Source organism: Manacus vitellinus, unplaced genomic scaffold, assembly GCF_001715985.3.
Source record: "Manacus vitellinus isolate BGI_N305 unplaced genomic scaffold, ASM171598v3 scaffold_6_pilon, whole genome shotgun sequence".
Lineage (NCBI taxonomy): Eukaryota > Metazoa > Chordata > Aves > Passeriformes > Pipridae > Manacus > Manacus vitellinus.
Window position 1 is genome coordinate 27,586,489 of NW_021940750.1, and position 15,680 is coordinate 27,602,168.

General features: G+C 40.4%; 1 protein-coding gene across 2 annotated transcripts in view; it reads right to left on the minus strand.

The window, feature by feature from the left end:
* ITPK1 (inositol-tetrakisphosphate 1-kinase) overlaps positions 1–15,680 on the minus strand; it is a 150,344-nt gene that overhangs the window by 57,550 nt on the left and 77,114 nt on the right. For both annotated transcript variants that reach the window (XM_018082718.2, XM_025896074.2), the window contains 2 exons: positions 14,713–14,838; positions 5,826–5,943 (listed from right to left, as the gene is read on the minus strand). In XM_018082718.2, coding sequence (XP_017938207.1) covers positions 5,826–5,943; positions 14,713–14,838 — 244 coding nt within the window. The remainder of the gene's footprint in view (positions 1–5,825; positions 5,944–14,712; positions 14,839–15,680) is intronic.

Here is a 15,680-nt window from a genome sequence, read left to right on the forward strand (position 1 = left end):
CCAGAGGCAGCAGGCCAGCAGATTGACACTCCTGGGTGGGAGAACAGGGACTGTGCCCCTCACACCACAGAGGTCCCCAGCTCTCTGGTCCCTCCTACCTATGCTGGGACAGAGGTGACAGCCCAAAATAATGAAATCCTGAAGGAGGGGATGAGAGGCAGGAAGAGACAGGAAAGCTTGATCATATTTTCTGTTTATGAAATGGCTAACTTTCAACATTCTTACCTTAGAAAATCCTTTTGTAAACTCCTTTAACAAAAGAAGAAATGGTAAAAGACAGATCACAGATTCCTTTTGGGCCTTCCCACTTTCTTTTCCTGCCACCTCTCTCAGGACAGGATTAGTCCTTTGGAAGCAGCTGTCTACTTCAAATTTCAAAGCCAGGGCTTGTTTATCATAACACCGACATGCTCGTGTCCCTTTGTTACCCCCGTCGTGGATGAATGAATGAGCTTTTATGAGGAAGACGTCAGGTGACAACTCCCTGGGTCAAATGTCCCAGGGTATTTCCAGTTTGATAGAGCAGGACCGAGATCTACCAAGTGGTGACAGCTGGGTACAGAGCCCTGCCACGTGCAACACTGCTGTGAGCTGATGTACTGTAGACAAACTCCTTCCAGTCACAGAGCATATTAATTCCACTCCAATTCCTTCCTTACACACATGTATACTAGTTTTCAGACAGAAATTAAAATCCAGTGAGTGAACATGCACCACACACTTGTAGTGAGAGAACAAGACATCTGTCTGCATGCATTCTTGGTGGAAAGAGGGTGTACAATCAACAAGGGAGACTTTTCCATTCAAAAACTGGCGTGGTTATTTGCAGTAGCTAACATCAGCCCTCTAACTTAAGACACTTTAGTGGTATGTACATAAAGAAGTGAGTCTCAACTAAGTGATTAAGATTTTTCTTTTCACTTTAATAGGAGCTTCAAATACAGATAGAGGTGCCTTGAGCTGACCTGTGTAACTATTCTTCTCTCCCCCCTCTGACCAAAACTGCTCTGAAAAGTAGGCCACAGAGAGCAGAGGCCACAGTTTCAAAACGTGAATGCCTACAGCTATGTATATACAGCTATTTTCATGCACTTTTAACTGGGTGGCCTGGTTTTGAGAAGTTTTGAGTATGCACTGCTCCAGCAATGTACATGCTCCATAACTTCCAAAAAATAAAACCTGAATACCTGCTTTGATGTTGAATTGTTAATGCATAATTTCTAATTTCTACTCAACAGATCAACAATTTCTGTTAAAACAATACCTACACAGCTTGCTTGGCACCAGACACTTTCTGTATCAGAGTATGTCCATGTATACCTGGACAAGAGGTTCCTGCCCAAAACAATGTGGCATCTAAAGGGAAGAGACAGGTAGATGAGTGTCAAGGAAAGAAAGAGACACACTGTGCCCAAGGTCATGCAGCAAGTCAGAACCAGCACCAAGCAGAAAACCCTGAGCCCCAAATCAAGTGCCTTACCCATTACATCATGCTGAGCCTCCCATCTAGGAATAAAAATACATGCAGCTGTTCAAGGAGTATTTCTAAGACAGAGAGAATCTGATAAAAAGAAATCTAGGGAATAGAGAAGGATGCCATGATCTGTTCTATAATATTCCCCAAAATCAGAAAGGAGCACACAGAGCAACTTCTCATAAAATAGTAAACAATCAAACATAAATGATTTTGATTACATGCCAAGATGAAAATATCACAGCTAAAGGGGTTTATACTGTCCTAAGGAAATAGCTCCTGTACTTCAAAGAAGACTGTTAGGAGAGAGAAATTCGGGAGCTGCAGCTTGGCTCATGCAGGAGCTTCTAGATGAACTCCACGAAGACTAGTGTCTGTATAAATTTTAGATCTAAATTTAAGAATCTAAGAACAATATGATTTTTAAATCATGGGGGGAAAAAGCCAGGAGCAAGTGGTAAAGAAATGAACTCCAGGGTCTGCAATACCTTAAGTTCAAACATTACCTGAGAAACCAGTAAGTCACTTGAGACAGCAAAGGAATCAGAGCAGCAGATGGGAACACTAACTAGGTAGAGTACTGAGTGAGTAGCATGTGGCTTTTCATCTTTAAACAAAAAAATGTAATACAAAAAGGTTAGTTAGTGCCTAGTCAAAGTGATTCTCTATTACCATCTTAAACATAATTTTGTGTCAGATTTTGAAAATCAAAGCTGTAGAATCACAGTTTTTCAACACAGCATCACATGATTTAGTTATTTTTCATTAGGTTAGAACTTTAAAAAGGCTGACACAGTTCCAACCGTACAATACCCTGTTAAAAATGAAATTTCCATTAAATAATGCTCCTGATCTTTCACCAAACATCACAGAATCTGATCTAGAGCACTTTTATTTAAGAAAGAAGTCTTCACAGATAAGTAAACAAAGCAATACAGCTGCTGAGAGAAGTCAACTGCTACACCAAAAAAATCTCTTTGGTGATTTATTTCAGTATCGACCTGCCAGCTATGTAGGACACTAGCTGGGAATGCAACCTTTATTTTTTCAAATCTCTTTTTAAAAAGACTCAGAAGTACAGGTTTCAGAAGGACTAGTTCTTTTACAGTTTGCACTCAAAATAACAGAGAACAGGAAAAGGAGGAAGTCACAACACTGGCCAGACTATTGATTCCAAAATAGAATCTATAAAATTAATGTTCAAATATCTCTTAAAGATTTCCACCCCTCATTCCTCCCCTCCCCAACAAGAAGAGAGTCTCACTTCCTTCCAAGAGAGGTATCACTATCTATACTGAATAAAGCAATCTCTGCAAATCCCCTCAGCACTGCTAATTGCATGCCAGCACACCAGGCTCAAGGTGAACCCTGGAACAGGTTGCTCAAAAAGGTTATGCAGTGTCCATCTTTGGAGATACACAAAAACCCAACTGGACATGGACCTGAAGAACCTGCTCTAGAAGTTCCTCCTTTGAGCAGGGAGTTGGACTATATATTCTCAAGAGGATTTTTCCAGCCTCAGTGATTCTACAAGTCTGCGAGCCTTTTATTTCCACAATGACTGAGTGGTTACTGTGTCAGACTAGGACATGGAAAGCCCAGGTTCAACCCTGTGCTTTCTCTCAAACTCTGCTCTAGTTACTAGTATAACTCTGCCCTAGTTACTAGTTCTCTTCCACCTCAGCTCCTTTAGCAGCCACAGACTGTGGCAGCAGAGAAAAGGAGTATGCAACAAAGTGTCCTTGCAACCCATTCTCAGGAGGCTGGATCAAAGTACTTATCACTCTGACACTTGACTCAATAAAGAGCAAGCTACTGGACTTTCAGAAAGCCTAACAATGTCCACATGCCCAGTTTTAGCCACTTCAAATAGGGATTCCCTTTTTCAGGAAGCATGGAGAATTCTCTGTCAAAAGGACAGTAACTTGGACATCTGAATGATAATTAAATTTAAAATCAAGCTATTTACAGAACATTTTTATAGAATGCAGTCACCTCAGCAACATCTGCCATTTGCAAAGGTGCAGGCTGCACAGAGGGAGGAGGGTTCAGCACTGAGCAAACTGGAGTCAGCAGAGCATGTAGTCACCCTCTCTTTAACCCAATGGGTGCAAATCTTTACTTACACAGTTCTTGTAAGGTCTACAGAGTTGAAATAAAGTATAAACTGAGGATCATAAATAAAGACTGTACTTCATTTATAGTTACTTTAAAACAAAATTCAAATAGAGGCAATAAGCACTGAAATCCCAAACTGGTCTGTAAATAAACACTGAATTTTCTTTTGAAAGACTCAGAAGAGTAGAATGTTTCTCCTTACATATATACTCAACCCTCCTGAGTTTACAGCACCCCTTTGGAAGACACAATACCTTGCACTGAACTTAACCTATCACATCAATTTTGTATCCTGCAATAAACTGGGCTCTCAAGTTACAGCTAAAGACTAGGATATAGTTTTCTTGGTAGCTACTTCCATACTGAAATTCCGGAACTGAAAAGATGTGGCTCCTAAGAGCTCCTGCTATTCACAGATGTATTACTTCTTGTTTGAGTTTTTTAAGTGCTCATGGCCTTGGGATATGACATGACAGCTGCAACAGAGAAAACATAACTTAGCAGGTGAAAACAAGGAAAGGGGAAAAACCCACAACTGCCTAGAGCAGTGTAACTTTTCTCTCACTGCAGATCATCGTGTGCAGGAACACAGAGGCTGATCTACTTAGGCCAGAGAGAGAAGTTAGACAATCATTCAGCTCTCTTGAGATTTCCTCTGCTAAATACAAAGTTGTTTCAAGGTCTTTGTCATGATATTTCTGATTTTGAGACAAAAATAAGATGAGACTGGGAAGGAAAGTGCTGGGGGGAGGGGGACACAGGGTCAGGGAAATATGGTCACCAAACACACTGCAGCAGCCAGTGACAATAGGTAAAGCTTTTCCTTACCTCATTCTTCAACTTTATTAACAACTTCTCTTTAAATTATTAGTTTTAACTGAATATGAATTTCCTTTTTCTTTTTCCTCCTTAAGTATTTATTTCTTTTTCTCATCAGTTTGACCAGAGGAGGTTGAAATATGCGGAAGACAAAGTGCTTGGAAAAACTGGAAGGTCTCCCAGACATATTGTTCTCATAGAGATAACAATAGTACTGATAGCAATTTTAGAAAAAAAAAAGGAACAAAAGCAAATACTACTGAATCTCTCTTCTGCTAGAACAAAATCTCAACCACTTCCTCAGAGCACAGGTTTCCCTCACCACCTCTCTCCCACTTACAAACAGCATTAACTGCTCCAAAACAAAATCCTTCTAAACTAACTGAGCATTTTCTCCTGAAGAAATTCCAAAAGACAAGAGAGAGTGCTGTGAATTATTAGTCTTGTTTTTACATAAAGACACTGTCAGTGTCTTTATGGGCCAGGCAGGTTATATGCAAACAATATGTCTATAAATCCACAACTATAAAAATACACATTGAGAAGCTTCTTATCTGCCCATCAAGAGAGTGATAACACAATCTCAAAGTTATTTCCAATAATACCCCATTAGAACAACTCATTAGAGCAACTAAATTTCCCCCAAATATAGTCATCTAACATATGAAACAGTTACTTCAGAGATATTTTAGACTTAAATTCAAAAGCTAAGAAATGTTTCAAGAACATGACAGTAGCAGAAGTAGAAAAGGAATGAAAGACTAACTTAACCCAACAGTTACAAAGGTTAAAATGATAAGCTAATAGAATTATTCAGGTTGAAAAGGCATGACTTCTAAACAAGGGAATACAACTCAAATGATACCAATTAAAGGCAATAGTTTATGTCAGGTAACAAGCCAACACCAAAAGTATATTTATGTTCCTCCTAGCAAATAGCTTGTGCAATAGGCTTCCAGGGCTTCTCAAAGACCTTAGCTCTATTTACAATCCAATTTCTTTTGGTCCTTTCCAAAAAAAAAAATTTCTTTTTCTCCCTCAAATTTAGGCCTCAAGATTCTTATTACAAGCTGTGGAGTTTGTACAGTCATTTCAATTTACCAGCACACACACAAAGACAATGTTTTCCAGATTTCTGGGAGTGCTCACTGTGGTAAATATGCTCCCCATTAAATCCACATCGTATTTTTAACCAGATGCAAACCTCCTTTGTGTATATGGAAAAAGAAGAGCACAAGATTCCAGAGGGCAATCCTGTGACACAGGAATGCTTCAGTGTTTGTGCTCCCATGGAGAGACAGAACACAAGGGGCCCAAAACCACTACTTCAAACTTCACATGCAGCCTCCAGAAGCAAGCTGCTTCCTTCTCTAGCCACAATAAAAGCCTTTAGGGAGAGCAGGTATTGTCCTACCTTGCATATATGCCTCTATTTGCCGAATTAGCTCGTAAGACTTGGACCGGTCCAGAAGTGTACGAATAGCCGGGAGAGGGTCCAGGATAATGGTTTCTGGATGAGCATCAATATACTCCTGCAAAACAATATATATTCAAAAAAAAAAAAAGGCATTAGGTTTGCTGACAAGTGTGGAAAAATAATGAGATGGGGAAGAGAATAGAAGATGTTAAAAACCTCGAAGTCCAGCTTCTCCTCAAGGGGAGCCAAACGGACACAGGCAACACAGGAAGCCACCAGACAGTCAGGACACTGACATTTGAAACAAACACAAATGTGACAGCTAACTGGTTTAGGATAACAAATTCCTCCTGTAGACTCGCTATCAGCAGAAAAACCTGTGCTGCAACCACATCAACTCAAAAGGGAGCCAGTGGCAAAGTGCCACAGTAAGAGCTGTGAGCAGCGCTGAGGAAAGCAATTAGGAGAAGAAGGATGACACATTGCTATCTTGGGGTCAGCCTTGCATTGAATTATTGCACGTGAACATCACAACCATGTGAACTAGGCTCAGAACTACATCTGGATTCTTTTATGTTGTTATTATTGCTGTCCTCTAGCTGCGCTGAAGACAGTGTTAAGAGCTGGATGATAAGGGCTGAAATTTTATTTGGCAGAGCTATAGAGATTGCAGCTTCACTGTGTCTTCATTGCTTGCTACTTCTCTAAGTTCATACTCTCCTTTCCTGACTAAAAGAACAAAGCAAAGTTAATGACCTCATGGAACTTCATCTTGGGAACTCAATTCCCCATTCACTGAGGTCATGACTGCACTACTGCATCTTGGCCATGAACACAGACACAGCTGCCAGGTATTGGCCTTGTAATCCCAACAAAACTTCCTTCTGTTTCTTAGAAGAGAAACTGAGTTCCTTCATCATCGCCCCAATCTGGTCCCATAAAGTCAATGGGAAACACACACATCTATCTTACTCTATTAAATTTCAGACAAATATTTCCCAAGTTACCATCTGTCTTTGTTTTACCCAACTTCCCAAATCCATCCTTATGTTTTCACTAATTTCTTTAAGTCCATTCATGCAAAAGGCACAGTAAGTGCTCCTGCAATAATGGACTTTCATGAAGATCTACTTCATTTAAATTGACTATTTCAAGAAGGAAACATACTCCAAAACATACTTAGGAGTATGAGGAGGTGGCCTCGGGAGATGCACTTTGCTATATACTGAGCTGAATGGCATAATCTATTCCCAGAAAAGGATTTTGCTCCAGACACTGACTGGGGATGTAGATTTCCTCCCCACCCCAGCACTGGCAAACTGTTGCTTTCTGCTGACTACATAGTCTGAACTGATGGCTGCTAAAAGGGGATTATTCTTTTGAGGCTAAGAGGATCCAGCATTGGGATGATTAGTTTAATGAACCCACTGCATCACCCACAGCACACAAGCAGCTTTCTTCCACAGGGCATGAGGCAATCTTCAGTGGTGATACTTTTGTCTGACATATTTAATAATCCCTACAGAATGCAAAGAATTAATTCCCCAAAGATATATCTGAACCTGATACCACTTAGTAGAAGTCAGGGACAGTCTTTTGCACAGTCAGTCATCAAGACTGTCAGACCCAGCTGTTGTCTCACCCTTGCAGTACAGCCTGCATAAAAAGCCTCATTGACTCACTGGAACAGAAGCTAGGTTCATTTCAAGTCATTAAACCCCAGAACATACAGTTTTCATGAGTGTCCTGCCCCTAGAACTTCCAGAGTCAGCTTTAAATACAGATGAGATTTTTATTTTTTTTTAAGAGTGAGAGTGTCTCATTATCTAATGCATCTTAAACACCTACGCGTGGCTACACACACATACCCTTTAATGCAACACCTAAGAGACACCCTGTGGAGCTGGCATGATCCAGCGATTAGGGCCTCAGCTTAAACTTGCTGACTGTGAAACTGTACTTGAGTATCTCAACAAATCTGAAGCATAACAAGACAGCTCTTTCAGCTCCTCTATGCCACAGTTTAAAACAGGGAGTTACCACAGAGTGTACCTTCATGAGTTCGCTTAGAGAATGAACACATTACAGGCAGGCAATACCATGATGTGGCAGCAAGTAAGCACAGAACTCAGCCTGGACATGTCACAGCTCTGAAATGTCACCTCAGCAGAGATCCCACAGCAAATGTCCTGCAGTGCTTCAGATGTGTGTGCTAGCTCTTCCTGTGATCACCACTCAGCCTCAACAAGTCTCTGGTTCCACCCTGAATTCAAGCTCCCCCATACATCCATCTTAGTCCAGCCCCTATTCTGCACACACTAATCCTTCCCCTCACACATACATTTGTCATGCTTGTGGACTCTGTCACCTTTACTCCCCTCCAAGGAGGGAATGATTTTTCCCTGTCTTAGCTCCTTGTGCTCATTCCCAAATCCTCCTTATGCTCATCTCATCATTGAGAACTATGCTCACTTTCCTGGGATTGGTGTATTCTACTCGTTACCTTGGCTCACATTACACTAAGTATTTTCAGAGGGAGCATGGTTTTTTTATGCTTTCTGTAAGGAACTTCACAGTTGCTTTATTTCTAATGACAATAGCTCTAACCTGTATGTAAAGATGATCCAAGCAGTGAGCTTGACACAGCATAACAAAGTTCAACAGGAATGAAGGCACGATCTCAAGGCCATTCTACTCCAGTCAACATCTCAACAGAACAGAGCATCTAAGCTGACTTTCCAGTGACTGATTTCTCATCCTGTTGCCTTAAGGAGCCTTCGAAAAGCTCTGTAAGGCAAACATGAAATAACTGATGAAGATGGGGACTATTTTCCAAAAGCCATTTAGAGTCTGGAAGACTTAAACTACTCTAATGTCAAGAACTGCACTGAGTGCAAGCAGACAGCCCCTTCAAATACACACAAAGGAGGCTGAACATGAGTTTCTTTATAAAACAAGGACATTTCTGAGCATCAAATCTATGTCAAGTACTATTCTCCAGTTTTTCTCCATTTGCAGGCTTAGGCACTCAGACAGCCAGAGGGCATAGGAATGCCAAAACTCGAGAGACTGTCAGCAGGGCAGTGAAGATCTGTGTTATCTGAGTAAAGGAAAGGACTCGGACCTGAAGTGTCTCGTAGAGCTAATCTGAGGACAGGCTACAGATCTCTCCTTCTAACTTAATCCAGAAACTGCTCTCCCTTTGAAGCAAAGGACTCCCAATGCAGAACAAGGTGAGTCTATTTGTGTATGTCCTTTCTAGTTGAACACAGCTAGAGGTTAACTGCTCGGAGGACAGGAACATCAATATGCACTCATGTCCTCATACTCTGCATCTCTTCTCACATACCATTGGTTTCTTGGATTTCCATCACAAAGCACTAACTCTGCATTCAAAAACAAAACTATCTAGTTACACCAGGATCCCCAAAGCAAATCATCCAGCTTCCCCTTGGGCCTGTACACTGCCAACACTTTCCCAGTCTCCCACACCTCTCACCAGTATATCACCAGCACATGCAAAAGGAAGAGTTTGAATACCCATGTATTCAGAAAATTACTTAAAATAAATAATTTCAAAATCTGAACCTTACACCAATTCCTCTCAACAGGAAATTACAATACAAAAATCAATTTTCTTAGTTTCACAGGAACAATTACTATAGCTGATATGAAACCTTTCATAAACTTTGATTCTTTACTAGGAACTGCTGCACACTCAGGCATCATGTTTTACTGAATATATACCTGTGAACATCACCTTACAGACTGGAAAACTATTGATGTAGCCTAAGTAGTAGCACTCTTCCCATGCCACAGAATGACTCCACTATTAGAAATACAGATCTGGAAAAACATGAAGGGTTTCTGTCTAATAATTTTCGTAACAGACGAACTACTATAGATATGAACTTGAAAATGGAGCAGTTGAAGGAGAAAAAGAGAAACACTGAAGCCAAGAGAGAGCTTTCAGTACAGCACAACCTTTCAACTTTGAACATTCAAATCTTCTCTGGTAATTGTAACAAAACAACTCTGCTCTCTTCTTTGGTGGATTTACTGGACACTGGCATCCAACAGCAGACTCCAACCACCCAGGCAACAATGTGGAGGATATTTAGGTTTTCCAACAATAGTTTGAAAGGGCTCTGTCCTTGGGCTGCAGTTCAGCTTGACCCAGACAATATCTATGTTTTCCTCTTTATAATCTTTGACATAATAAAAGCAAACAAGAAAAAACAAGGACTTTTAGCAGATCCTCTTTTGTTTGTATTCCAGGCTTGGTATTAAGTCATTCTCTGTACCAGCCCTGTTATTGGCAGAAGGCCAGCACTGAAACTTGAAATCAAAGAGAGACCAAATATTTCATGTTGCCTAATAAATATCTCTGGATATAAACCAGAGATTAAAATATATATATACTTTTCTTGAGAAGCCTTTGTATAGATGAGAATAGAGTTGCTTGCCATTTTACCCAAAAAAGGCAGCTAATGATTTTTTTTTATATTTTAACAGAAAGTTCATACAGTATCTACTGCAAATAATAAGTCATTAGATGATAAGAGACTCACTGATTCACTGACTTGATTTTATGACTAAGTAATAAAACTTATATAATCTTTTGTTTAATATGAAACAAAGTCCCATAAAACAAATATTCCAAAAGAAAAAAAGTTAGCAAAAGAAACAATAACACCGTTTGGATTGTCTTTTCCCATATACAGAAACATGAAGATGACTGCTTGCAACAACAGGCGAACATTTTCCAGGAGAGAAACAGATGTAAGGACAGACACAAGCATGTCTAAAGAGTTTGCCTCAGATTTAGGCTTCCTTTTTGTTTTTCTTAGGCTGTGATGATCTCTTTTCACAGACACCTTCCTCCATAGGGAAAGGTGTAGGCATGTTGGGTCTTCAATGAACACTCATCTCAAAATTGTTTGTCTCCAAATATAAAAGAAATTTCTGCAATGGTTGGGAGGGATGAAGGGTGTGGCAAGGAGAAAGGGGAACAGATCTTCTCTGTTACATTTCACTTCACTGTACATCTCAGAGCAACTTTCTCAGTACTCAACTGCCCTGTTTAGCCTTCAAAACTCCACCACTGGAAATATTCCACCTTGCAAATATCTACCCACAGGAAGCTGTCCTTACAGTTAGCACTTGCATGACAGATTTTTAGTTAATTTTGCTGCATATGAGGCTCTTCCAACAAATTTAAGACCCATATTTTCAAATGGTTTTGAAAAACACAGGTATTGGCCTGTGAATTCAGTGCAAATAGACCACTTCAACTTTGTCTCACCCTGTCCTATCAGTAAGAAAAGAATTACTAAGATGTACTAGTTTCCTTTGATTTTCCACTTGCCTTTTCTCAGCTGAGCAATCCCCTAACTCCTTTCCTTCCATAATATCTCCCTAATTTTCCTTCCTCCCAGTCCCAATCCCTTCTAAGAGAGCTTCTCAATCAATAATAGAAGAGCCCATCCTTGACAACTCCAGAGTGGAAGAGTCAAGGGTTGAAGGGCAGCAAGGGAGAAAATGTTTTTAACTTTTATCGACCTGATAGCAGAAGCCTAGGCATAAAATCTGCTTCTGATCTATCTTTTCAAGAAGGCTAATGCAAAGAGAACCTGTTCAGAAAAAGCTCTGAGAGACAAATTAATAGCCCTACTGATTATCCATCAGTTGAGACATCATTTTGAATGGAACAGACTAATATGAAGCTGTAATGAATGAAGCTGCTCAAGCCCCTGTACAGCTATGACAGGCAGCTGCTCAGAGAGTATTTTGCTCTAATGAAAGAATAACAAATATTCCCCAATGTCTTACACAAGCTAAAACATACTCAGTTTTCAAAGTCATATACTTTGTCTAGAAGGAAGGAACTGGGGTAGTTTGGTTTTCTTTCTTAGCAAGAAGGCAGGAACTGTAGCACCAGTAAGTGAAAGGCACCCTGGGGACTATGCCTTTTCCCACCTGACTTCCCTGCATGTTCCTCTGGTCAAGAAGGAACCACCAATGACTATAACCAGTTTTTACTAGACAACAAATAAACCATGTTCAATTGGTCCAGTCCAGTGTTACAGTGGGTAGGAAGGGAGACTGAACATCATCTTTACATATAATCATCATCCCCAAAATAAGGATCTAAGTGTCCTAAAAATCAAATGGAAAGATTTCTCTACTTTTCACTTAATACACTACACTAGGAACTGCATGTAGCCTTTGCTTTAGCTTTCGATGAGATCACTAGGCACTCATCACTGGAGTGATGAGAACACTCAGTGTAGACCAGTGCAGTGGAGAACAGTTTGCACCACGAACTGCAGCCCAGACCACATCCAACCAGCACAAAGACTTTAAAACTCAGCCCTAAAGGTCTTCTGCAGCTAAAAATTCCACTGTCAACAGGAACTCCTCCATGCTGTTAGTGCTGTTTTCAGTCTCCTGTAAAGGTTTTTTTCCAAGTCATTAAATGGCAAAAAAACCCCCACATGCTAAGAGGCTTCCTGTTCTATTAGCACTCTCCACCAGATCATACAAGGGTTCATCACAGATTCCAGAGAACAGGGACACAGAGCCATGTAAATGTGAAGCCAGTTTCCTCCTCAGCTCTTGCAGATTAGATGGTCAAGGCTTCAACAGTACAGCTCTGAAAAAAAGCTATTCTTAAAAAGGTCATAAATGTAGCCTGACAGATCATTCCTCCTCCTGTGGTCAAGGATCCCTTGCTCTCTGCTTCCTGGAAAACTGCTTTATGGAGCCAACAATAAGACTGGTGCCAGGTATCATCTTGCTGTTACATTTATATTCAATAGCGGGAAAAAAGCATAATGAATTTTGCACTGTTTGGTCTGGTTAAGATCATCAGAACTTTTTCAGTCAACCTAATGAACAATAAGGGAACCACACTATTTTGACTTGTGTGTAGGTGCCAGAAATACCACAATGCTTATATAACACCTCACACACATAAGCAGCTCTCTTTGCAAGGGGTAACTTTACACTTTCTAGGTTGCTCACTGATTTTAGTTTAAAAACCCCAAAGCAACAGCCCCACCCCACACACTTTATACAAATGGATTCTCATGATTTCTTTTGTTAGGGAATACACTTCTCTTAATTTCTAATAATTTTCAATATCTTAAAAATAATACAGGACAGAGGGAGACAAGCAGCAATTTCCAGCTAGTTTATGCCCTGGAAAATTATATGAGAATATACACTAAAAACACATTTTGGCATGTAATTCAATGCAGACAGGCCTGTCCTCTGCTCTGATGGTTCCTGGGTGCATGTTTTACTACCCTGGAAGCTCCCTGCATGCCAGTGATGTGGCACAACTCAGTCACATGTGCAGAAGCACCAGACTTGCTTTACTGGGGAGAGAATATAATTCAGAAGCCTGCTCACAGGGGTCCCTACCTCTATCTTATTCACTGGAAAAGTTTGGAATGCACTGGGAGAGAATCTCTTTCTAATGAATGAGTTTTGAAGACACTGAGAGATTATAATTTCAGACCCACAGTGAGAAATATGTGTATTCCAGTAATGGGAAACTACTTTCTAGTTCAACTACATGGTTGTGGACAAGCCATGCACTGAGCTATGCTAAAGAACGTTCGAAAGAAGATCATCAGACATCGGTGTATTGTAACTCAGTCTGCAAATTGATGTTATCATAGATATTATAAATTCATATCAGAGCTCAAAACAGAAACAAACAACCCTCAAGTCCTTATGAGAGCCATTCTCACGAGTCTTAATCAGCTAACACATGCACCCTTTAGACTGGTCATCAGTTTTTCCCATTGGTAAGACAGGAAACTAGTTCACATTTGAAACATGGAAAGACTGCAAGCAGAGAGCCCCTGAAGTCCATCTCCCTATATGCTTCTTTGGACATTTATTAGTTTCCAGGGCTGTGGGAAGTGGATGCCTGCACTGCTTAGTGAAGAACAGTCAGTCATCCACTATTCAGAGAACTGGTGCCAGAGGGTCAGACCCACAAGTCAAAACTTTTCGTCTCCTGTGCTTTTGAGTAATATGCAGGTGGGAGGAAGCAGAAAAGCTCTGCAAAAAGAATATTGACTCTGATAAGCGAAATACCTTCTGCATTACTAGTTGTAAAACATTAAGCAGGGTGAAGAGAATATCATATGCCAAGAAAGTAAAGTTGTCAAAATTGCGGAATTTGCCCGACATAAGCACATTCCATAAAATTCTGAACCTTTTTTTTAAATGTGCTTTTATTTGAATGAGAAGAAAAGAATACACCTTTTATCAAATATAGCCACCAGAAGAAACACCTTTTAAATCTATAAAGGTGTTGCTTTATCATTTTCATCAGTATTTAAACTACTGATAGGAATTCCTTGGGAAAACAGTTGCCTGTACCACTATGCCCTGCATATTTCTGACCTTCAATGTAAACTTGAGAAAAAAAAATTATATAACAAGAATCTCAGCACTAGAGGACAGAATAACCTCAGTGCTACAGAAATTAGTATTCCAGGAACTGGGAAGACTAGATAGAACTGGGTCAAATTAATCCAGTGGCTTTTGTCATGGAGAGATGCACGTAAAGGGCTCTGCAAACACTTGTTCCTCCTTGTGAGCAGCACTAATGCTCTTGAAATGACATCAGGATAACATTTGGTGGGAAACCAGTTCTTACTAACCTTACCAATACAACATAAAACCTCTCCAAGGTGCAAGTCCATTTCAGACTGACAAAACTATTTTTTCTGGGCTATCAGTAGCAGGGCAGCAGTGTGTCAGAGCTCTTTTCCTACCAACTGCACAGTAAACAGACTGAATTTGCTGCACCAAGATTGTCCTCCTGCTTGAAATGCAGAAAGACTATGAAAGAACCACTTACCTGGAACCTGTGAACCAACTCCAGTGACTGGCTGTCATTCTGGTCTGCTTCAAGGATGACATCTGTTAGTTTATGTATGATCACATCCAAAGGGCCCTGATCTTCAATGGGTTTGGTGAGGTCAAGCTGAAGAAACCAGAGAGAAACCTTTTATTAATATATGGAGATTCTTGTCCCTGTCACCATCCAAGGTGTTGCTGCCACACAGAAGGCATTTACTTTACATAATGCCTTTATTTTGCTATGTTATCCAAATCCCTGAGAATTTACACTTCATTGAATGTTAGAAAAATTAACCCAGACACATTTCTCAGCAACATAGCTCTAATTTCATGACTTACAAGCAAGCACTCTCCATCCAAACACCTTCCTATGCTTCTCCACCCTGAGCCAACATTTTCCTCTTCAAGTTTCTTGGTACATTCACATACATGCGAAAGTAATGAGCCAACAAATATTAACACCACTGATAAAAGGAATGCCTGCTGTGCCCTTCGCCCTTTGGGATTGCACAAAACAGCACCCAGGACAGGAATACAGGTAACACAAACCCAAGTGACTCAGGATCTGTGCAAAGTCATCTGCTACAGGGACAGCTGTTTAGCTGGTAAGGAAGGGTGCAGTTCCCAGAGAACTCCCAATAGCAGACTTGGGGTAGGAGACAAAGACTTGGGGTGGGGTGTGCAGAAACTCTGCTCCAGAAAGCACAGGAAGACAGAAAGTGATAGCAATGTGTCATAGGGCTTGATCCCCTGTCTTGGTAGACAGGGTTCAAGAAGCAGAGGAACCTCTGGCACTGGAAAAGAATTGAGGAAATTCCTCTTGAGGAAATATTAATGCAAAGAAAGCTATTGGACCTGATGGGATGCAAGAATACTAAGAGAGCTGGCCAATGTCATTGTGAGGGCTTGCATTTATCAGGATATTAATCAAAATGGAGATTCCAACTAAATCAGGAAAAAAAAACC